This window comes from Linepithema humile, chromosome 1 (genome assembly GCF_040581485.1).
Source record: "Linepithema humile isolate Giens D197 chromosome 1, Lhum_UNIL_v1.0, whole genome shotgun sequence".
Classification (NCBI taxonomy): domain Eukaryota; kingdom Metazoa; phylum Arthropoda; class Insecta; order Hymenoptera; family Formicidae; genus Linepithema; species Linepithema humile.
In genome coordinates, this window is record NC_090128.1 from 2285988 (window position 1) to 2311039 (window position 25052).

Genomic DNA, 25052 nt, shown 5'->3' on the forward strand with positions numbered 1-25052 from the left:
CGATCTTGCATCACTGACTGACACTAACATTTATTTTGATTGTTATTCATGATAAGAAAAAGTACAGTCATCGGGATATTAATTGCATAACTTGTATTTATCACTGTGTAAAATTTATAGAAAATTTGAATTAATTATATCTAAGAAAAAAAATCCTATAAAAATATACAGTAATAGTAAATTAATTTTCTGAAAGTACAAAGTCCTTTTCTCTATATGATAGGTATGTACCATTAGAAGAAAATTAATAGTCCAACATGGCAGATGTACCTAACGAAGCTCCTGAACGTAAATATACGAAATCTAGTTTTTAATTGTTTTTAAGAATAAAATAAAATAGGTAGAGATAACATTACATTCGTCAAGATTATAGGGTCATTGATTTTTAACGTTTATTATCAGCTGTTTGTGCCAGATCACATGTCAAAAAGTTTTAGGTTAAATGATTATACATTATTTTAAATGAGAATAATATCTGTATTTCAATTCTGACTTTGATATCAATATTGACATTCCTTTTGCATTGTTCAAGAAATATTCAATCTGATTAGCATAATAAAATATAGTATAAAATATAGTGTTGTGTGAAAAATTTTAATCTTCTACGTAATTCTTATTATATATCTATAAGGTGCTGCAAAATGCTACAAATTTATAAAACATAAAAAATTTATAAAACTTTTCAGACTGTCCTGGAACTCAGAGTGACAGTGCTGGCAAAGCATCATCGTGTGCAGGATGCCCGAATCAGTCGCTGTGCTCGTCTGGAGCAACCAAGAAACCAGATCCTGGCATAGCGCTTGTGAAGGAAAGGCTTTCTTCAGTACACAATAAGCTACTAGTGCTTTCAGGCAAGGGTGGAGTAGGCAAGAGTACTATAACATCTTTGATATCCAGGTGCCTTGCGGCAAATAATCCTGACAGAAATGTAAATACCATTAATCACAAAATAATTACAAAAATGTGCTTGAAATGAATTTTGTTTGAAAGATATAAAGAAGCACTTTGATTATTTTATCTTAATTTTATCTCACATAAATGATACATATTTTGTGATGACAAAAGCATAACATACATCTATATAACAAAATTGAAAAATAAGAACTTACCCTTCTGCCCATTCCAAGCACATCCATGTGATTTTCAATGTACATGTTGACATAATCCAGGAATGCTACTAGCTAGTTTGTAGGAAATAACCTCAGACAACAAATATCTATAGTCAATTGATACCTATGTATGTCGTATCAACCTGTACCAGTCTTTTATTGATTACCAAACTTTTGGGGCTCTCCTTCTCTTTTAGTATTTCAAATCAAGATAAATTAAATATATACTGATAAACTAGTGCAAAATACTGTTTAATTTTTTATAATCTTAATATTTTATATTTTAAATTCTGTCAAATTATGTATCTTATCTATATATTTGTAGATTGGAGTATTGGACATTGACATCTGCGGACCATCACAACCAAGAGTGCTCGGAGCACTCGGTGAACGAGTTCATAAGAGTGGATCCGGATGGTCGCCTGTAGTAAGTAAATTTATCGAAATAAAACACTATGACAATAAAAAAGATATGACATTAAATATGATTTTATTCCAGTATATCGAGGATAATTTGTCATTAATGTCAATTGGATTTTTGCTCGACAGTCCAAGTGACGCAGTTATATGGAGAGGACCAAAGAAAAATGGTATTGTGTTTTAGGATTTCATTTTTCATCACTTTTATTATATATTGATTTATAATATTTTTTACTGTATATAAATTTTCATATATTGATGCATATTCTCTCAGAAATGATCAGACAATTCTTATCGGAAGTTGACTGGGGTAACTTAGATTATCTTATACTGGATACACCGCCTGGCACATCGGATGAGCATCTGTCAGCTACGTTGTATTTAAAAGATACTGGCATTACGGGTGCCATAATTGTGACCACGCCACCACAAGTTGCTCTTTTAGATGTTAGGAAGGAAATAAACTTCTGTAAAAAAGTAAACATTCCGATCTTGGGTGTGATTGAGAATATGAGTATTTTCGTATGTCCTAAATGTAAGGTAAGGATAGTAATTTGAATAATATTAAAAGAAAAAAAAGAAATATTAATTCATAATTAACGAAACATTTTTGTACACAGAATGCAGCAGAAATATTCCCAGCTTCCACAGGTGATGCTCAAATGATGTCGAATGAATTAAATGTAGAGTTTTTAGGTTCGATACCTTTGGATCCATTGTTAGCCAGGTGTTGTGATGAGGGCAGAAATTTCTTGGCAGAATTCCAAGATTCACCAACCATTAGTGCTTTAAATAAAATTTGCAAACGTAAGATTTTAACTTATTTTATAAGGAAATATCTAGCTTAAAAATTATGAGACGAAAAAAATACAATTTTATTTCCAGGTATCGTTCAAAAGTGTGAAGAGAAGAAAAATTGTCTCAGTGATTCCATGCAGAATACATAAATATATTTTTTGTATAAAAAAAATATATATATATATAAATGTATTTATACTATTGATTAAAATGTACACAAATTTTTATCCTGTTTTGATTATATAAAGTTTTCAATCTCTCCCTCTTGTATGCTGGTTAAAATGAATGTTTAAAACATTCATTATTTATCAGAATGACCGATAAAGCGAGAATTTGATAAGCACAATGAGGAGCTTTAACCTATAGGATAAAAAGAATACACCAAATTTGTGAACTATTAACAGGCATTTACTTGTCAAATTTAAATTTATTATATAAATAATATTAACAAGAAACATTAATGTGTAATTCGCAAATTGTATTTTTCCAGACGAAACACTTGTGAATATATTAGAATTCTTGATAAGAAAGGAAAAAATCGCTGAACATCCAGAATGATGCATACGCAATACGCATGATGCATACAGTGCATAGTATATTATACGCTGCAGGAGAGTGCAGCGAGAGATTGAAAGCGTGAAATTTTCCTACCTAAAAATAATTATTTAATATAAACTCAGTGTGACTCGACATATATACATAACGATATTTTATTTATAGAAATTCAGTACATATATTTTTGTCATTGTGCGTACATGTGATGCCGACTGCTTACAGGTTATAATTTACTATTTTAGACAGAAAGATTGTGAAACATGTTTCTTATTCCAAATAGAACATATTTTAAAACATACTTTTTTGTGATTAAGATAAGGACGCATATATTATTAAAATAATAATTAATAAAATATGTGCAATTTATAAAAAAAAGATTATACAATTAGATTTAGACTTTGTACTTATTGTGTCTATTTTGTAAATATACATAATTCATAGTGCAATGTACAAGTGCGTTCTTGCATAAAATATCTCAATATCTTTATGTATTATTTTCAGATACAATTAATTAAAAACTGCTTATGATTGTTATTTTTGATCTGATTTAAAAAATGACTAATATAAAAGCAAGTGGACACAATGCTCGTGGAAAATCAGAGCATCACAATACATCGGTTAAAGATTGCTCAAACAATACAAAAATTGGTAACAATGTGATTGTAAAGTTAGACAATGGAACTTATAAGTCATTGGCAGGAAAAGATCATGAAGAAAAAGAAGCAAACAATTCTACTTCTTTTAGAAAGAGAATAATTATACGTTTATTGCTCATTGCATTTATATTTTCTCAATTTTATATTGGTTTTATGCTGTTATCTTTTGTTTTACTTCCATTATATACCAACACAAGTGATTATGATGCAGAAATACAAATAATTGACGTAAACAATGATATTGAAAAGACAAGATACCAGCATATAATAATGGATACCTCAGACATGCACATTGAACAACAAGAATATGATTACAAGACATTATCATTTGAAGATACTCAAGTAAGTAAAGAATCGAATCTCTCTTTTATAAGAAAAAAGCAGATAACACATTAATGTGTATTAATTTTGTTACTATGTTGTATGTTTGAAACAGTGCACCAACGTTCCTGAAATCTTGCGTTTTGATTGCCATCCGGAGGACGGAGCGTCTGAACTGTCCTGTATGAACAGAAAATGTTGTTGGAATCCTCCTAAAAAAGATATCAAAACTGCAAAACGTATCCCATTAAATATTCCTTATTGTTATTATTCTGGAGATTGGAGTCTGTATGGATATGTTAACTGCAGTCAGGATGAAAGCAATTTCTCAGGTTTTCTCAGCCAAAAGAGGAACTCTGTATACAAAAATGATGTGCCTCTTGTGAAAATAGAAGCTACAGGCATAGATAGTTCCATTCTGCGTGTGAAGGTATGAGAAATATTCGCAGAACACATTAATATCACATCACAATGTAATAAGAAAATAACGGAATATGATTTTTAGATATATGACCCCTTAAAAGCACGATATGAACCACCATGGCCTATCAGATCAAATCCTAAGCCATTTTTGCCCAAAGTTACGAACAAAAAATATGAATTTAAGAATGATAATTTAAGACCTCCCGCTTTTAAGGTTGATAGAGTTAGTGATGGCACAACATTGTAAGTATATATTATATTTGTATTTAAAAAAAATTGATTAAGTTGCATTATTTTGATGTGCTATGAATATATTACTCAAATTATATTGATAATGTATTCTATTCGATTCAGATTCAATTCTGTCGGTGGTTTTATATTTGCTGATCAGTTCTTACAAATAAGCACATTATTACCAACGAGTAACATTTATGGCATTGGCGAGCATAGGTCAAGCTTAAAATTGAATACTAACTGGCAATCGTTTACTTTGTTCAATAAAGATCAGCCACCAACAGAAAATGTAAGTTGCTTAAAATTTTAATCATTCTATCGCATAATGTGCTGTCTTATAGTACAGAAAAAATAATATCTTCTTAATTTTTTTAATTAGGCGAATTTGTACGGATCTCATCCGTTTTATATTGTTGTGGAGGAGTCTGGAATGGCTCATGGAGTTTTATTCTTAAATAGCAACGCCATGGGTATGTTTTGCTTCATGTGTGAATAATATTGTATAATTTTATTCGAAGTAATTTAAATATTCCGTATCTTTTAGATGTAATATTGCAACCTACACCAGCTATAACGTTCAGGACCATCGGCGGTATTTTCGATATTTATTTCTTTTTGGGGCCCACTCCAGCGGACGTTGTGAAACAGTATTCCGAGATCGTGGGCAAACCGTTTATGCCACCTTATTGGTCACTCGGTTTTCATTTATGCAGGTATATTGCTGAAATAAAATAACATTTGACACGGATAATAACATTCTTTACATGCCCACAGATTTGGATATGGAAACTTGGAAAATACGAAAGCAGTATGGAACAGAACGAGAGCAGCCGGAATTCCATTTGTAATGCCTGCTATTTTATATTATTTACAAAATATCTTGATATATATAAATGGAATGTTGAAATTCATACCGTGTTCGTAGGATACTCAATGGAATGATTTGGATTATATGGACAAAAACAATGATTTTACGTATAATAAGGAGAAATTCAAAGATTTGCCTAAGTTTGTAGAAGAAATTCACTCGGTACAGTATACAGATATAAACGATTATTTCATAAATCGCGAGCGAACATAGTAATTTTTTTTATTACAGGTGGGAATGCATTATATTCCGTTAATTGATGCTGGCATATCCGCTTTCGACGACAATGGCTCTTACTTGCCGTACGATGAAGGGGTAAAGCAGGACATATTCATAAAAGACGGCGTATCGTATAAACCTTTCGTTGGCAAAGTTTGGAATTTTGTTTCCACCACATGGCCTGATTTCACGAATCCTAAAACGATGGAGTACTACGCAAATATGATGGGCGATATGCACAATAATTTTGCATACGACGGTGCATGGATCGTAAGTCTTGACCGATTTATAAAATTTCTTCTCGATAAGAAATAAATGACGAAATTATTCAATTGTTCCAATTACACGAAGGATATGAATGAACCGTCCAACTTCTACAATGGTAACAAGAATGGCTGTATACACAATAATCTGGATTATCCCGAATATATACCCAATGTCGTCGGTGGTTTGCTCGCTACGAAAACTCTGTGCATGAATGCAAGACATTACTTGGGCTTTCATTACGATCTTCACAATACTTACGGAACGAGCCAAGCGATTGCCACGAATTAGTAAGTGGAAATGCAATTCATAATTGTGTTTTTATTTGTACAGAGAGTACTTGAGTAAATTGATCTTAAAAACTGTGCACAGTGCCCTGAGGAAGATCAGACAGAAAAGACCATTCATAATATCGCGGTCAACGTGGGTAGGACACGGTCATTACGCGGGCCACTGGACAGGCGACGTTTACTCATCATGGTGATTATAATACGTCTCAATTGATCGTTATACTTTTTATATATTCATTAACTGAGAAATTATTTCATCAGGCATGATCTGAAGATGAGCATTCCGGCAATTTTGTCACTGAATTTCTATCAAATCCCAATGGTGGGCGCTGACATTTGCGGTTTTGACGGCAACACAACCGCTGCGTTGTGTAACCGTTGGATGCAACTCGGTGCCTTTTATCCATTTTCGCGAAATCACAATTCCGACGACACAATTGTGAGCATGTCGATATACAAAATAATAAAAAATGAAATACTTCGAATAAATATAAATGTCCGAATGTCTTACACAGGAGCAGGATCCAGTCGCTATGGGTGATTTAGTCGTGCGGTCGTCAAAAAATGCTTTCAAAATACGTTATCGATTTTTACCATATTTATATACCTTATTCTTCAGAGCACATAAATTCGGAGAAACAGTAGCACGCCCATTATTCTTCGAGTATGTATCAAATTATCCTCTGTCACATTCATATCACGAATGGCATCCTATATCAAAATGTTTTGCAGGTTTACCAATGACCGACAGACTTACGATATTGATACGCAATTTCTCTGGGGAAGCGCGCTTATGATCAATCCAGTTCTCGAAGAAGTACGCCACTTATTTGAATTAATTTCATCACTTTACACAATGTCCGATAGTTTGCTAATCGCTGTCGTTTACATTTCACAGAATATAATTGAGATACCCGTTTATATACCACGTGGCTTGTGGTACGATTATTATAGTTTTAAATCTTTCTTCTCCATCGGCAAACATTACACATTACCAGCGCCGGTGGACAGAATACCATTATTAATTCGTGGAGGATCGATTCTTCCGGCACAGAAACCAGGTGTAACTACAACGGAGAGCAGAAAGAATAAATTTGAATTATTAGTAGCACTGGACGAGGCTGGAAATGCCACAGGAGAATTGTACTGGGACGACGGTGACAGTATAGGTAAGTGATATTATACAGGGTGTTTCAGATCAAACGCAGGTCCTTGAAGGATAGATCTCGATAACGTGAGTAAAAAATGTTCGTACAAGAAAATTGTGAGATCAATAGTTTTTGAATAAAATGCATTTGAAGTTAACCAATCACGGGGCTCGCATTTCGCGCCGTCAGGAGCAGCGCGGCATGAATCATTCTCGTTTGCAATACATTCTGCCACATCAATTACATATTGTTTAGAAATTATTATTAACACTATCATATTAGTAAATATTAAAATAAAACTCAATTGTTTTAAACAATCGCTTGTGTATAAGAAATAAATTCTTCTGACGGCGCAAAATGCGAACTATTGACCTCACAATTTTCTTGTACGGACATTTTTTACTCACGTTATCGAGATCTATCCACCCCTTCAAGGACCTGCGTTCGATCCGAAACACCCTGTATATCACACCGAGAAAGCTGTGTACCACTCACGATGAGATTCCAACTATTCTTCTTAATCTACAGATTCTTTAAAAAAGAACCAATATTTGTGGCTGTCTTTCACTGCAAACAAATTCAGTTTGAAAAACAAGAAAATAGATAACGGCCTTTTTGACGAGGAGGTAATTCTGGGGAATGTTCGGATTTTGGGATTAGACCAAGTCTCCAAAGTATTATTAAATGACAAGGAAATAAAATATAACTACGACGTTTTCACATCGGTAAGTTCTATTGAATATTAATATTTCAAACGATAATTGAGATGTACAAATTTTCAAACATGCAAAAATCATTTCAGAGCCTAAGTATCACTGACTTGCAAGTGGACATGAGACAGCCGTTCATATTTTCTTGGATGTATACAAACTTTGAGTATGATATGCAATATTATTAATTAAACGTGAATTTTCAATCGCGTAACATGTAAATCTCGACTTAATGTGATATGCGTTTAGTATAAAAATATATTTTTATCGTAATATACATATAAATGTGCTATATATATGTAAGTGATATGTTTTTGAATATGTACTTTATAAATATCATACTTTAAGATGATATATATTTTATTCTTTCGAGTTGAATAAAAATGGAAAAATAGAACCAACTATGTTTTAATAAACATGACGTAATTCGCACAAAAATTATATCGACATCAATCGATCATTCGTAATCAATGAAAAAGTTGAAAAAAAACACAGACAAGCGAGTAAAGAAAAATGTTTATTCGCCTTCTCCATCGTATAATATATTAATATACAAACATGACTATTATTTATGGCACTAAAGAAAAACAATAGTTTTCTTCGCCGATGTTGAACGTAAAGGCATCAGGAAAAATCATGTGATTAAAGCATGTGATTAAAATACAATCTCGTAACTTCGAGCGAAAACAATAGCGACAACAAAATTCATGAGAAAGCAGGTAACGCGGACCAATTATTCTCGTGAGCGCGCTATTTATTTGCTTTGGCACCGTAACTTAAAATCACCGAAGTGCAGACTTTATCAAGAGAGTATAAGAAGTTGCGCTTTCCATCGAACATTCGCGACGGCTCCTCTCTGACCTCGATCTATATTCAAAATGCACTCCGACCCTTATTTGCATCCGCGTAAACCGAGGCGATTTCAATCTTTCGAATAAATTTCAAAACGTCACTACATGCGCCGCGCACTCATATGTTAATACATCAAGATGCGTCATACGCATAAATAAAACGCGTTGCTCGTTCGACGCTTCTTCCTTTTTATTTTACGGAGACGCACAACGCAGAAGTACATTTCGATGCCTGCTAGTAATAAAACTGAAAATAAAATTGATATATCAAACAGCGCATACATCATATATCTGGCAATGAAAACAACAAAGTCTTTGGATTCGATATAACACGCCTTGATCGTTCCGCGTAATCGAAAAGAAAAATTGAAAACAAATCGTTCTCGAAACAATGAGTTTTCAAATTTCGAACAATTCTATTGCGCGAAGTAGCACCGCCAACCGCAGCATTTTTCACTATTTTTAGCCGCACGTACGATCGACAAATATTCTAATGGTTGGTCGAGGAAAGGAACTTCGCATTAAACACTCAATTCTAAAAGTACCAAGGTAATTTTGATTTTACGCGCTAAGCAAGAGAGAAGAGAATATTTCTATCGAACAACTACAGAGTTTGATACAATAAATTTACGTTATTGCACATTTATAATTTTTTCACCGAGATGAAATCATGCTGCAAGCATTTCTCCCAAGAGTTGGCATCTTCAGAATCGAGATAAAAAATCGCGTTCCTCTTCCCTCGCGGCCATCAACACATCGTGTACATAATGCTAATATATATAATATGTGTACGTGTATATGGATATAATATATATCTTTTTTCTCCTCCACGTTCAATTTATACTAAATCTTGCAACCTTCGTTCATTATTGTCTGCTCACATTTACATACGACTATCTAAAGTAACGGCAATGGCACGGCACGGCGACTCTGTTTGCTCATCCGCGGCCAATCAAACCGTATCGTTAATTACGCGCGAGCGCGTGAGATAAGTCACGAATAATCAACTACAAACGGGAACGCGCCGCATAATCGTAACAGAGTCTTTGATACTCAGCGCTCGCTCGTGAACACATAAAAGAATCTCATAATATAATAATGTTAAATTTATATAAATGTATATATAATAGATATATATATATGAATATATTTGTATAAATATATACGGAATAATAACAATTGCATGTGAAAAAACATAATTGCGAATAACTAATGATAGCCTCGTATTATTTTTGGTATATAGTTGACGAGAAGTGCTTGTGTTTAGGATAAAATGTAAGTGCAACGATCCTTTTCTACTCCTCACTAATGTGCATTCGTGTGCAAGCACACACGTTTCAACAAACATGGCAAGAAAACATCTAGCTCTACCTCAGTCGCTATATAAAATCGCGTAGGAGTGCGCTGGATTTGCTTCCGCCTCTTGAAAGACACGATCTTTCCCTTCAATACGCCGCTCCGTCAATTTATCTAACGCTACAAATGAAACGGGAGCTTGCTTAGCTTCTAAACAATACGGCACACTCACTGGCTTAGTATGGCAAGTATTATGACACATGGCACTACAGATTACTTTTAACGTTCGTTAGTTACCATCGATTAGATATCACACGGAAACACGCGCAGCCCAGAGCGGTAAAAGGAATACGTGAGAGAAATTGTTACATTGATGATTTTAGCCTTGATTGCTTCACTTTCTGTTGATTGACGTAACTAGAAATACGACTCGATAATGCCTTAAAATTCTTGCGCAAGAGTTATCATTATTTATTTTTCACCAAGACTGTAAGAGATCATGTCGGTCGATCGTCGCAGGTGTTTGGCATTTTATTTGACTTTCAGAATTTTTCCGATAAATCGGAAGATAATGAAATGGAAAGCATATCGGTGGAAAGAGAATTATGTGAAAGATCGCAGTGAAAAGAAGAAAAAATTGACTGCAAATGATTAAATTTTAGTGCAAGACTTTTATCGTTCGCGTGAATTCGCGGATAATTTAACTACCGATTTGATCTCGCTCCTTCGTAAACTTCACAAGATAACAAAGTTATCAGCAACAAAGAAACACGTTTACTCAGCTGTGAGCGCTTCCAGAATATCTCCAGGCGACTTTTCCTTCTTACGAAAATTCTCCCAGTGCTCTTTCGGCACCGTCCACTCGAGGAAGATCTCCAGATTCTGGGTGAGAGCCTCGAGTTCAGACAGACCCTTCTTCGTGATCGGTGTCTTACCGGCGGACGCCAGTGAGTCCTTGAGGACGTCGTCGATGAGACGTTTACCGAAGCCGAGCTCGTCCAGTCGCTCCTGCTTGCTGATCTTCTTCAGCAGCACCGCCAGCAGCAGTCGCATTTTCTCCACCGTCATCAGCTTGTACTTGGCGGTGACCGATTTCTTCTCGATTATAATATCGGAGCCATTGATCAGCTTGACATCGTCGCCGTTCTCCTCCGCCTCGACCTCCGTCGGGTGGTAGGTCTTCTCGTGCGTCTCCAAGTCGCTCTTCATCTTGAAGAAGCTCTCGCAGTACCGGCAGCCGTACGGATCGTCCCTGCCGTGTATGCATCGCATGTGCTTCTTCCAGTGCGGCAGCTGCGTGAAGCCGGTGTTGCACTCGTAGCACTTGAACGGCCGTTCGCCGGTGTGGCGGCGGGTGTGCAGCTTCAGCGCGGTCGAGTGGGCGAAGGCCTGCCAGCAGACGAGGCAGCGGAACGGCCGCTGGCCCGTGTGGGTCCTCTGGTGCACCGTCAGCTGGGACTTCTGGGCGAAACGCTGGCCGCACGTCGCGCACCCGTACGGACGGTCGCGCGCGTGTGTCCTCATGTGCTGCGACAGGTGGCCCTTGAACGTCTTGTTGCAGACGACGCAGAGGAAGGACTTGACGTCGCGGTGCAGGCACTGCAGGTGCTTCTTCAGGGCGTCGCGCCGCAGGAAGCCGCGTCCGCACAGATCGCAGAGATAATCCTTCTGGCCGCTGTGGCGCTTCAAGTGCACCGAGAGATTGGCCGCGCACGTGAAGTTCCTCGAGCACAGCTCGCAGGTGTACGGCTTGATCTGGCTGTGCCGGCGACGGTGCTGATGGAGCTGGCTGCCGCGCGCGAAGCTCTTGTCGCACTCCGAGCACTTGTACGGCTTGAAGCCGGTGTGCGTACGCATGTGCAGCTTCAGGCGCTCCTTCAGCGCGAACTCCTTGCCGCACTGGTCGCATATGAATACCGGCCCGACGCCGTGCACCACCTTGTAGTGATCCCGCAGGCCGCCCCGGCCCGTGAAGCGCTTCTCGCACACCACGCAACGGTGCTTCTTCTGCTTGTTCGCCGCCTCTTTCGCCTGCTGCTCGGGCTTCTTCCGCCTCGCCTTCTTCGTCTTCTTCGTCTCGCCGCCGCTGTCACTGCTGTCGACCGCGTCGCTGCTCTCCGCGTTCATCGACGCGGCGGCGGAGGACTCCTCCGAGATCTGCAGCCCGACGACGTTGTTGTTCTCGCGCTGGTAATTAGCTTGGATGATAGCGTCGATCTTCTGGCCGAATTCTTTCGCGGCGTCCTCCTTCTCGGCGATCCCGTCGTCCACGCTGGACGCGCACTTTTTTTGCTTCTCGTCCGTACAAATATTCTCAGCGTATGTTTTCTTCTGAAAGGCTTCGTCGAACAGATCACCGTCCGTAGTGGCGTGCTTCTTTTCGCAAGGGTCCCGCTGCATCTCGCGATTCGTCGCTCCCGGCTCCTCCGACTCCGAATTCAAGCTCGGGTCCAACGGCGTCTCTCGTCTGTACACATAAATCTCGTCCTTGAAGCAGTCTGTCTTGTCCAAATCCAGGTATTCGTCGCTGTCCTCCTCATAGTCGGACACGCGCTTTTCTTTGCTTTCGCCATCCTTCTTCGTGGACTTGCCGTTTGTTCCATGATTGCTCTCTCCGTCGCTTTTCTTCCTGCTCGATCTCGTCAATTTCTTCTTCGGTTGCGCTTTCGCGCAAACGTTATTCTTGCCGCCTCGCGCTCTCTTTTTTCTCGCCGCCTCGTCGTCGTTCTTCTCTTCGTCGGAATCTTCGACGCTGTTCCTCGACTCGGCCGTTCTCCTCCGACGAGTCTCCGCTCGCCGACGCTTGCCGCCCTGACGTTCCGACTGTTCGGCGCCACCCTTGCGAAAATCGAACTGCTCTCGATGCAGCTCGAAGCTCTCATCGTCGTTGCACTCACCCGAGAAACTTCTGAGCGCCCGCAGAGCGTCGGTCGCGTCGGCATCCTTCAAGCTGTTCTCTCTGATGCGCGACTGTTTCACGGGCTGCAATTCGGTCAGCTGAATTTCCTCCTGCGGCTGCTGCTCGGGGCCGATTATCTCGCTCGCGACTGTCTGCATGCTGCTCATCACGCTGTGCGCTCATCCAGACAACACGATAATCAATATGAGCTTCGAGAGACTTCGACGCTCGCCTTCGATTATTTTCACGTGACGCGTCGATCGCCCGTTTTTCGATAACTCAGCATTGATCATCGATTAAACCCGCTTATCCCCGCTATATCGAGAAGCCACGTCGATAGTTACACATTGTACAACACGTAAGTCCCGATCTATGGACAAACATTGATAGACGATAAGATTATCCGATATCAATCGCGATTACTCAGTCCGCGGGTTCGTTATCCATACGAGTGATTCACCTCCAAATCGAACCGGATGAAACCGCCAGGCATCGATGTCGCTTTGAGCACGGCGAGGGCGACGCGACTGCAATCGCGTTATCAAGTGAAACAAATCTTGTCAAAATCGGACATTAACCCCCGTTTGTTTCGCAGCGTCCCGATCACCGCGTCGGGGCATCGTCGGCTTTCAACTGGCACGGCGACGCTGTCCTCGAGAAAAACCCCGGATTCGTCTTTTATCGGCGCGACGACGAGGTCGCAAGAGAGAGAGAGAGAGAGAGACAGAGAGAAAGAAACGGAAAGAAAAGGAGAAGCGCGCACACGCGTGGACGTTTATAAAACGCGGTACACGCTTATCGCGCTCTTATCGGCCCGATATACCTCGTCTGTGCTCCCCTCGCCGCTCCGGTCCGCCCGCGCGTCGAGTTTTTCCTCGTCCCGCGGCGACGGTGATGATTTCCGACGCGGAGTCGAGCTCACCGCGAGATCGCGCAGGTCGTTTCCGGAAGTGCAGGCGTTGGAATCACCGTGTCATGCTGCCGGCCCCTTAGTCGGCTCCTACTGCAGGGACACCGGAAGTCTTCGCCGGAACGAAATCGTTCCTCGTGGTCGCGACGATCGACCGATGAATGACGAGAAGCGAGCAGGGTCCTTCCTCTTGCGGAGGGCGCAGTTGCTCTCTTGTGGCCGAGCTCTCTTTACCTCTCGCACCTTTTTCCACGCAAGCGCGCAAAAGCAATCCTCGGTCGATATCAGACCTGATGCGCGCACCCCGTTCAGACTGCGGCCTCAGGGTTCCTCTCCTTCTCTCTTTCCTCCCCCGATCGTTGAACAGCCCCCAATCCCCGCACGCCGCGCGTCACCCTTCCCGCATTTTTCCAGACAAATCCTCGGCCTCCCGTTACGCGACCGTTCACCTATCTTTCCTTCCTTTCGTCTGCGATCTTTCACCTTCTTTTCTTTTCCCCTCCTGTCGTTTGTCCAATCGCACGTTTGCCGTCGTCTACTTTAATTCGGCGTTAATTTATTTCGGGGACTCCCGGATACGATCGCGCATTCGAAATGTCCGCGACCTCTGATCCTGATCGATTTTAAAGTATAAGCAGCGTTCGAGTCTCTTCGAAATATGTTTCTTTAAAAGTTACCCTTTTCTATGCATAAGTCACCGACTTCAAAATTTCTCCAAAAATTTCGTTTCATTAATCGATTATTAAAATTTCTTCTAAAAAAAGCGCGTCGTTTTTATTTTGTGCACTATTAAAAATCGCTCAACGCATCAAGAAGAAAGTCAGCACGTTAAAAATCGGAAAAATTCTTTGAAAACTTTATCACTGATCGTGCCAGCGATTTCAATCTCTCAGCAAGACAGTCGCAGAAATCAACGGCACGGTCCTTTTCTCTCGCACCGATTGTCCGCAATCAACACGAAGATTACAATAAACATGGAGATTAACAATAAATTACGAAAGTTTCATCGAGAAAAATTCCTCTCGCGCACGTCGCTCCCTAGAGTCGCTAAATTGGAAATGCTGACTCCACCAACCAGCACCGCATCGATGTTACCGGTAAACTCGACGTCGCAATTTTCGAGTCGCCGTCGAGATCCCTCGCCCGATCGATAGTCTACAGTTTCGCAGTACCTTCAATCGCTTTTCGAAGGCGATTCTGCACCAGTTGCTTATTAGCTAATTCGTTTCACGCTTTTTTACTCTAGTTTCTCGCATTTTCAATCTCTATTACTGCGATGGCACTTGGATGACACGTCGGTTAAGTCTTTCGATTCTCATCTATCTTACCTAATTAATTGAATTAATAAAAGTTTTCACAATGGATTGTCTAAAACTTGATTTCTAATGATTGCATTTCGTTCATCGACATTTCGATTTTGTCGGAGTAGAAAAGAGGAACTTAATGTAGGATCGATTTTCTTTGGTACGATATCAGCGCACGGCGTCTTGCGAGGAAGATGATCGTCGGGATCCCTGTGAATCAACCCGGTTATCTTGATACTATATTTACACACTTTGGTTTGATTTCGACTTCCCGCATGCGTCGACCCTCATCTCGATCGGAGCGTCACGGTTTCTCTTTTTCACCAAATCGCATCTTCTTTTCTTATTTCTCGCATCCATCTGACTAGACATTGACGGGGAAGAAGCATTAACGCGAGCGTTAATTGCTACTTTAGATGGCGAACGAAGAAACGAGAGAACGGTGTGTTAGTGTGTTTAAACCGCTGCGTACCCGATCGGAATCCTGAATTAGCGGAAAACCGGAGAAACCCGCCACCATCTGAAAGAAATTAGAGATACCAGGGGCTATTCTTCGCCAATTCCAGTTAGCAACATTTGATATTAAATTATGTTGATAATATATACAGTACTGTTATATATAAATGTTAAACAGAGAGATGTTATAGAAAAATTAGTTAGAATTATTACAGATTAAAATATTATCATGTCTGATTAGTTCGATTTAAAGATTATTTGCCATTGTATATTATTACAAATAATAATTTATAACAATTAGTAATTAATACTTATGTATTAATATTATCACTGAATTTCCAATTAATATTATCATTAAGATGCCAGCAATAAAATTGCAAATAATGGATAGATTATGTGACTAACTTATACGCTGTTTCAACTTGCGCTATTTTAATAATTTAAAAAAATCGATTTACAATCGATTTATTGCAATTTTTAATATTACGTAAATCTGAATAAAAATGGGTGTTAAAGCTTACTGAAACTTATCAGAGAAACAAATTTTTACACTTTCAAATCTTAATTCACAAAAAATTCTTATAAAATAAAGTAAAATTTTCAGTTTTAAATATCTTCGAAGTAAATTTTCCAAAAATTTGCACTAAAAAAGAGCGTGTGAACAGAAAAAGTTATAAATTAAAATTTTACACCGATGATAGAATACATTGTACACGAGTACGCGGAGACATTGATCGTGGAAAGTATTTACATCGCGTGATTGAAAAAGCTCACGGCAGTTTACGTAATCATTAAAATTTTACACCGCTGAAACGCATTGTACACGAGAATGCGGAGGCATTGATCGTGGAGGGCATTTACATTGTGCGATTGAAAGCTCGCACGCGTTTACGTGACCTGATCTGTTAGCCGCGCCGATCAATTTTTGTCACCATTGCTGACGACGTGCGACACACAGTAATATGGTGCTTGCGAGAAAAGTGGAGCAACTTGAGGAGCAGAGTATGACGCAACTAGCAAGAAATATAAAGCGCGTCGCTGTTGATGCTTCGTTAACAAAATTGCATCACGCTTAAGATGCAACTCGAGAAGATATTAAAATTTCTCGCTAGGATGACAGAAAAATTATTTTTTTTTTTTTTATTTAAATATCTAATTAATTTATTCTAGATATTTATCGGAGTATTTAATTAAAATAGCAATATAATTAAATATTTATTTTATTAAATCATACTGAGCATACTCGCGAGTCCAATCCACTTGTATAGTATGCTTTAATATTATAAATAAATAAGTACTCTCTGAATTAAGTTATCATAAAATCTTTTATCAATTTTTATCATTTCATTCGATTTTTTATCTTCTCGGCCTCTCTGCTCCTCGATAGCTCGCAATTTAATAACAAAAACGACCTCCTTCGATCCTCTTTCTCCTCGTATAGATTAGGCTTGCTGGCGTTGTGACGTGCCTACACACGTGCGCGCATCGCGTCACGTATACCGATATAAACACACGCGCGCTGCTCCAATTTCTCGTCGGCTTGCTGTGTGACACGGATCTGTGCGCATTGAACTTACCGAAAGGCATGGATCTCGCGTGAAGATTTCTTCGGAGCGCCGCCGAGCGTGCGATATGTAGTTAGTTGCCCGCGGTCCCCGTCGACAAACGCGAGGCGCACACGTGATATTCGGCACGAGGTTGAGCCGCGACAGCGGTTGTCTACTCACCGAACTCGGCTCACGCGGACAGCTCGCTCCAATATACACGGCCGTCTCCACCGGGGAAGAGGTTGTCTTTGTGCTGCACGTCTCCGGCTCGACTCTACCCTCCGGTCGCCATCTTCGATGTGCTTTAAGCTCCGCCGAGCTCAGCTGAGCTGCCAGGGTGAAGTCGCCGCAGTGATAAAGGTCAATAGTTACGACGACGCGACGTCCGATGGCGTGCTATGCGCGAGCTTCGCCTATAAATAAAGTGAACGAGTGAAAAGCTCATTATGAAACGCTGAATACAAAATTCACAATAAATAACAAGTGCTACGATCAAATTTTTCAAAATACATCTTATCATAGAACTATTTTTCCTTTTACGGACGTAATGGCTCGTTTAAACCACTGGTAGATAGAGTAGGTTCCTCTCACTTGCGGTATCTTCGATGATCTAACGGTGGAGTGATTTTGTTCGTGCATAATGTAATAAATATTCTATGACACGTATACATATCTGTGAAAAGGCCTCGTGTAATTTTTCTCTCAAGCGACATGACACCATTACGCTCTTGATAAAGAGAACCTACGCTGCGACAAAGCACGTCAAGTAAATATTGAGCTTGATCGCATTAGCAGCGCGATTCCCGATGATTCATTTCGCCGGGCTTAAACGATCGAGTTTTATTACGTGGGATTGTCTCTTGTCATCAGCATTAATGACGCTCACGTCATTTTGTCTCGACGCAACTTCACCCACATTGCCTGAAAATGTTAACAAGTATTAGAAGGAATCAAGTGACATACGATAATATACATCGGCTTGTTATCTTATCATAATCATTGTTATTGTGTCTTCTTAAAACTTACGTTTTCCGGAATGAATAAGTACACACCCATAATTTAGATAAACAAGAAGTAATGACATAAACTTAACACGCGCGCAGCTGAGAAGGATAGATCTATAGGTCTTATTACAATAAAATATTATTTTTTGTAAAGACTTGACGATTGATTGTCTGGTGACCATATTATTTGATAAAGTACATTTTCGGTTTCTGCGATAAGTATTCACCATCGTATCACGGCGATTTTGAGATTGATTATTGATTAAAATTCCGCGACAAACGAGATTTGCTGGTGATTACAGCTGAGAGATTTGAACGCCAAAAATCCACGCGCTCGCTTCTTTATGCCGAAAGCTTGCTCGTTATCGAGTCACGCGCATGTGGTGACTTCAACGCTTAGACCTCTTATTTTCACAGACGATCAAAATGCGGCTTGATTTCCGAAAGTTCATCAGAATATCCAAGATTAGATGTTACATTATCAAGCGCGTTGCAGATATTAAACGGTTGAAGTAAATACTAAATATAGAAAAGGAAAAGGTTATGATATACATATACGAGTACATTCAGATGAAAACTAAGAGTTTTGCATAATTACTGCTAAAAGTTGCAAGATTCTTGCACGGTAATTGAATTATTTATAAATAGATTACCTTATCGATGCCATCAATTTAATGAAACTTATTTTTTCTGTTTTATAAAGAAATAAAATTGCATTTAGGATACCGCGAGGTCGAAACATGAAAAAAAAATATGGCCCAATTCGTTAGAATAATGAGCGCTAATTTCACGATGTGTCACTTTTGCGAAATTTGTACTGCTGTATACGCAACAAGCGATAATGTTACCGAAGAAAGATAAACATTTATCGTGGATTTACCATTCCAACTATGAATTCCATGCAGGTTTGTGTGGTCCTCTCGAGATGGCAATATGATACCGTTACTTTGCATCTTGCATGTTTGCACTTCCAGCTGTACGAAAATGCACACGATGTAAGCATATTTGTGTGCACGAATGTCAACGTTATTTGTACTCGTATGACAACGCTGAAAAAAGATACGACAAACAGCTTTGTAGATAAATTATTATAAAATTATGTTGTCAAATAAAAAAATGGAATAACCATTGAATTATTCTCTTTCAGAAAACTTTGAGAATCACTTTATGCGGCGGAATTGTGATATCAATACGTCGTTTCACATATTCAATCGATACTTACAATTAGATATTTTGGAAATTTAGCGAAAAAAAAAAGAAAAAAAGACATTTAATTATTCTCTTCACGAGTACGCAATGTTAAAGATTTTCGCAAGAGTGCGACACCGGTAATTGCACGAGCCGAACGTTGCCGGGAATACGCGAACGTGAGCTCATGGGTGCAGCGACATAAGCGCGTTCGACAGTGCACGAACAGTGCGGCGAGTGAGCGTTGCTACGTCGGATCTGCGGATTTTGCCGATTTTTGCTCAGCTGTCAAGCGCCCTACTCTCACGGCTGTGAAAGCGATGCTTCGTGAGTGACGCCCCTAGCACGATCACGCCTCGCGTATATCTCTCGGCTTCTATCTTTCTTTCGGAGATACGCATTTGTCTTCCTCGCTCCGATCTGTCAGCCTTTCTCACTCTCGTTCTCTCTCTCTCTCTCTCTTTCTGCATCGCGGTCGGGCCGCGTGGCTCGTCTCTTTCGCGCTACGCTCGATAATCGTTCATTCGAAGTCAACAACGAGGACGATCACAACGACGGGTGACGTCCGTCGCGACACTGACGTTTTTGCTTTCGATCAGTCGCGTCGCGTGTGCGCCACCAGTTGCGTGTTGCGTAACTGCATTTTACGACAGCCCACCTCGGTCTCGTGGGTGCATCGGTCCTGTCCCCTCCACCCCCCCGTCCGAGCGTTTGGTGCTACAATCTTCGAATCTGACGTTTGGAGCGCACGACTTCACTGGTGAGTCTTTTGCTCGTTTCATCTTCTCATCTCCTGATATGTGCATCTGCGTCTCTTTCAGCATTTGCAATTTTGTTCGCTTATTTGTAATATTATAAAACACAAAATATTGTTAAATGGATAAATTTGTATAATTGTGGGATAAATTTTGATCATATCGGCTATTATTTCTCATATAGACTTTACATTTTTCATTTGATGGAAAACATCTTTCATTTTATGAAAAAAATGCACTCAGTAAAAGAAAAACGTTAAACGAAACAAGAAAGAGATACAAATTGCACTCTTTCGTCCCATTTTGATTCTATAATTTGATTTATTGAAAACGATGTAAAATACATTGATTACTGTAATTTTGCAATCAAATGGTCCACCATTTTCCTTAATCACTATCGTGATAGCACGTTTTTACGGCATTTAAGTATGAATAACTTCGCAGACTCGCTCGCTCGCGCATTTGAATATGCAACAGAATCACAGTAATATCGAAGGTGGGTTAGTGTTAGGGAGATAATGACGGGTTTATGAAAAGAAAGAAGTGCTGTTATTATAAGACGCGTTTTTACGAAGGCATGATCAAAGAAGAGTGGATTCGATTTCGCGGAAAGTGTAACGAGCAAAAATCTCTGAACTGATTTGAGATACTAGATAATTTGTTTTATGTTTTTGAAGAAAGAGATAAAATATATGTATTGCGATACAAAGTTTAAATCGAGAAAATCTACACGTATAGATTATATATTATTTTGTTGTAAAAATTTTAATTTAAAAATACGGAATTGTGTGACATAATTAGAATTAATTTGCAGCTCTGAAATCTTTAGTAGCTTTTTAAATCGATTTTTTTCCTTATTTAATCTAAAAATAACAATAACTTTTTAAGCAGCTTTAGAAATATGTAAAATTATAATTTAAAAATATGTAAAATTAAATAAATTTGCAAATTTTTCTATTGTTTAAACTTCAAATATTGACTTATTTTACTATCTTAAAAGTTTCTAAAATTTAAAGCAAAGTACCAAGAATTACTTTTGATACAATTCTGTAGCGTCTTAAATACAACTTGTATTAAATAATGAAATTGTTTCGAAAACATGTAACTGTTGCAGACGATCGACGCAATTTAGTATGCAAAGTATTTTACGATGTATTATGCAGTCATGAAGAAACGATCGACTTGCGAAAAATGTGTCGCGCTATTTCAGTCTCACACCATCACGCAAAGGTCGCGCTTCTGATATTTCGCTTACGAAATACTCTTCTTAATCGTAAATCACGCGTGCGCCCGGTAGTTAAAACGGCAAGAAACTCGCTACGCAAACAATGAAAGTAAAAAATAAAAAGAGGACTATCGTATCACCGATTTTAAAATTCACGTACACTACCATCGAAAAGCTTTTGAATATAGCCGACGCGTACAGAAAATTGTCTTTAACAGTAGTAATAAGAAAAGTTATGAATAAAGTCATTCTATATATATTCTTTTAATATTATTTTAATAATAATTTAATAATATTCTCTAAATTTGTGTGAATTTTATGTTTATCACAGTGGTTTTTTGCAAAATATAATATAAATCAACATAAGCTTCTATCGTGGCGGGAAACTTTTCGAAGGCAATGTACATGGCGACATACACAATAGCAAACATACCCAGTCGCTGTGTCGTGACTGCAGTGGCACTTGCATATGCAGTACGTCCGTCGACATGAAATTATCTAGTGACCATCCTTTCGCTCTGTCCCTCCGTGTCCTTTTTGTCTTCCCTCCCCTTCCGGGGACTCTAAAAGGGAACAAAAGGAAAACGCTTTATTACCCTCGTCCGGTCTTCTTACAAATCTGCTTCGTACGGTGGAGATTTAGATTTTATTACTGACTTGTGTTTTTTCTGACTCTCTGCGTGAATCATCGAAACATTTAATCATATGACTAATCCTCCTTATGCAAATTTCAACGACTGGGAGGACAATAGACATTTTGAGAAATTAGTTTGAAAATTATTCAAAAAATTATTTCGTATTTAATTACATTAGAATCACAATTTCTTCATTTTTACACATTTTTATCTGATTTTATCGAGTCGTTCAATCTGCACGATTTAACTTTGAAATATATTAGATCTTAATTAGAATGCAGACCTCCAGCTGGACATCGCACGTAAAATTTTAGAAAATATGTGAGCTTCCGTCGACGAATAAAAAAGGTAGATCGTTATCGTTATTCGCGGTAAAAGGCGACGATTTGTTGCCTCGCTGGAAACCGGAAGGAAGAGCACTCGACGGGCAGCGGGAGTGCAAGTACTTAACCTTGCCGCGACTTTCGAACCTCCGATTGAACGGGGTTCAAGGGGAAGGGTTATTAAAAGGCTTCCCTTCCTTTTCTCTCTCCCGGGTAGTCATTAAAGGCGGAATCGAATTGACCCACTGCATGTCGGTTGCGGTTTGTAGTGTACGTTCGTCTATGGCAGCATCGTCGCTCACACGCTGCGATCGAATTTATTATAATCATTCGGCCGGAATATCGCGAGCGCGCGCGTGCGATGATTCAACCCTCTCTCAAGATGGTCGTTTTTTTTTTTCGCTACGCAAAATTTATAGGAAGGCATACGCATGAGTGAGCCAGCCGTGAGAAAGCGCGTCTTTGATTAATAGGTGTGTAACGCTGCATAATATTTTAATTCGTTCAAGTTGATCATAAGAGTAATCATAAGAGCGATAAATTGTTCGAGAAGATCGGAATGGGAATTAAATTAATTTTCGGATACCATCGCACCGATTTCCCATCTACTCGACGGATTGAATCGAATGCGTACAATAGTTTCCGCGATTTTGAGGATTGCAAAAAAAAGCAATATACAACCAAGCTGTCGCTCTTAATTTTTTTCTTTGCAAAGAATTAATCAGCGTATTAATTCCTATTTAATATCCGCAAAAAAATTAGGAGCATCAAATATTAATCTCATATACATGTTTAAACATAAAAAAAAAAGACAGTCATGGTCATCGCGATATTATACGATGTTGCGTGTAAATCTCACTTAAATAATCCTCGACGTACAAACTCGCGTTTGCGCGCTGCCTTAATTTCCCGCTGTTTTTTGTCACTGATTGCGTTCTCGCCCCGTGGATACACGTTGTAGATAATAAGGTGAAATCATCGGATGAATGGATGATGGGCAAGAAGGTGAAAGAGAGAGGGGTAGGAGGGGAGGGGGGTTGAGAAGACTGCCGTGGAATGATAAACACAGCTTTTGCGTGTACTTAAAACGCATATGCGTGCATGTGCGCGCATGTATAGATAATGTGTGTGTGCGTGTGTGTGTGTGTGTGTGTGGAGTAGGTGGAACGAGAGGACGATAGAACGCAAGGGGGAACCGAAGGGGAAAAGGTAGAAACGCGAAAGGGCGGTGTGCACGATGGGATAAGTGCACGTCTCTGACAAAATGCCGGGGCCCGCTTACGCACACGCACGCAAGCCTCACTCGATCGACAGTCGTATTTATTAACCATTTTTTTTATAGCCGAACGCCGCGGCTCGATTCGCGCGAGCGCGAGTGCACGAGCAACATTGTGGAACCGACAATTTCCGCGCCGGCCGATTACATTCGCGCGTTTGCCGAGGATTGCATCGGTTTCTGACCGCAGTACATTCGTGGGAATCGCGATCAATCCGTAGTTCTTTCCGCCGCGAACCTGTTGCGTCGCATTACGTCCGAGTCGAAGCGTCATAGAAGTTGACGTGAGCTTTTTATCACAACGCGTGTGACGTGCACAGATGTTTTTTTACAATTTCCGTATATCTTTTGTGAGATGCTTGCGAATGATCTCAATTTGTCCCGCACATTTTTCTTGCCGCGTGGAATAATTATTTGTTGCAAGTGTAATTCAAAACAATTTTGGATCTCTAGAAATGAACATTATCATTCGAAATTATTTCTAGATGTAAAAAAAAAAAAAAAAAACACTCACGCCGCGCATTCTGATTGCCATACAAGTCTGATTCTTCCGGCAAAGCCGGGATTAGTCGTTACGATCTATACGATCTCTATGATTATGATCACGTCAAACGAAGTGAAGTTTGAATCGCGTCTTCTTTGCTGACGGCCGTACGTTTCCGAGTATGCGCCGCGTGCTTTTTGCCTCACGAGAAAATGCATCCGACACGCGTGCAAATCCGACGCGAACGGTATCGTGCCTATAATTGCACGCAACTTAAGTGCACGTCGGTGCTTAAGAACTAAAAAATTGCAAAATAATGAGTACTCTCCGGACGAATGATTAGAAAAAAAGTGTTCGTCATTAAGATCAGCGACGAATGGCGTAGGGCTAATCTCATTGCGTTGCCACGCGAAATTTTACGATTGTGCAGTCATTTGTTTTAAAGCCGCGCACAGGACGTTGTAATTAACATTTTTTTAGTTTCACATGGGTTTTTATACGATATATTGTACGTCATTTCATGTCTATTAAATTATCGTCTTTCACTGTCATTAATAACATCTACGAGTAACGCTCGTTGTATAAAAACGTCTAATTGCTATAATTTTGCGTGAAGTCCGCATTTGTATATATAGAGATAAATTTAAAAAACATAAAAATTAATGACGAGATGCTAAGAAATTCGTAATAAGTTCTTGTTCTTTCTTTTTCTTAAAAAACTTTTTCAAAAGAATTTTTTAATGATCACGTTGGTTCCTTAAATATTTTTGCATAAAGTTACATGGATCGAGATACAAATAACTTTTGCCGCGGTAGCAAGTACTTGTCTAAGAAATTGTTTGTATTTCAATCTAATAAATTACCGATGAAAACTGCTTAGCTAC

At 39.2% G+C, this 25052-nt stretch overlaps 4 protein-coding genes across 11 annotated transcripts in view; 3 read left to right on the forward strand and 1 right to left on the reverse strand.

Moving 5' to 3' along the window:
- Window positions 1–16: 16 nt before the first annotated feature.
- Window positions 17–2554, forward strand: Nubp1 (NUBP iron-sulfur cluster assembly factor 1). Of its 2 annotated transcripts, none has more exons than XM_012370522.2 (7): window positions 17–288; window positions 687–928; window positions 1435–1536; window positions 1609–1699; window positions 1804–2069; window positions 2150–2336; window positions 2415–2554. In XM_012370522.2, the coding sequence occupies exons 1-7, from the start codon at window positions 258–260 to the stop codon at window positions 2474–2476; spliced, it is 981 nt and encodes a 326-aa protein (XP_012225945.1). In that variant the 5' UTR covers window positions 17–257; the 3' UTR covers window positions 2477–2554. The 2 variants fall into 2 exon arrangements, with proteins under 2 accessions (XP_012225945.1, XP_067204451.1); XM_067348350.1 differs by having other exon boundaries at window positions 17–223.
- An 87-nt stretch (window positions 2555–2641) lies between these two features.
- LOC105674439 (lysosomal alpha-glucosidase) lies at window positions 2642–8412 on the forward strand. Its single transcript, XM_067348231.1, has 19 exons — window positions 2642–2731; window positions 2818–3104; window positions 3384–3880; window positions 3975–4289; window positions 4365–4525; window positions 4637–4805; window positions 4896–4986; window positions 5061–5229; window positions 5291–5360; window positions 5442–5546; window positions 5616–5873; window positions 5955–6157; window positions 6240–6347; window positions 6419–6596; window positions 6673–6821; window positions 6890–6974; window positions 7056–7326; window positions 7834–8030; window positions 8108–8412. The coding sequence occupies exons 3-19, from the start codon at window positions 3437–3439 to the stop codon at window positions 8201–8203; spliced, it is 3069 nt and encodes a 1022-aa protein (XP_067204332.1). The 5' UTR covers window positions 2642–2731; window positions 2818–3104; window positions 3384–3436; the 3' UTR covers window positions 8204–8412.
- A 107-nt stretch (window positions 8413–8519) lies between these two features.
- Window positions 8520–25052, reverse strand: part of LOC105674446 (zinc finger protein 383-like) — a 132168-nt gene continuing 115635 nt past the window's right edge. Inside the window, exons 4-6 of one of the 7 annotated variants that reach the window (XM_067348255.1) lie at window positions 21884–22013; window positions 17459–17691; window positions 8520–15795 (exon numbers count right to left, since the gene is read on the reverse strand). In XM_067348255.1, the coding sequence (XP_067204356.1) occupies window positions 10937–13228 (2292 nt within the window). In that variant the 5' untranslated portion in view covers window positions 13229–15795; window positions 17459–17691; window positions 21884–22013 and the 3' untranslated portion in view covers window positions 8520–10936. Of the gene's footprint in view, window positions 15796–17308; window positions 19528–21883; window positions 22014–25052 lie in introns of those variants that run through there. The other 6 variants (XM_067348250.1, XM_067348249.1, XM_067348252.1 and 3 more) reach the window with 6 other exon arrangements.
- Window positions 20088–25052, forward strand: part of Ntan1 (N-terminal amidohydrolase 1) — a 43177-nt gene continuing 38212 nt past the window's right edge. Inside the window, exon 1 of the mRNA XM_012370743.2 lies at window positions 20088–20230. The gene's annotated coding sequence lies outside the window, so the exon portion shown is untranslated. The remainder of the gene's footprint in view (window positions 20231–25052) is intronic.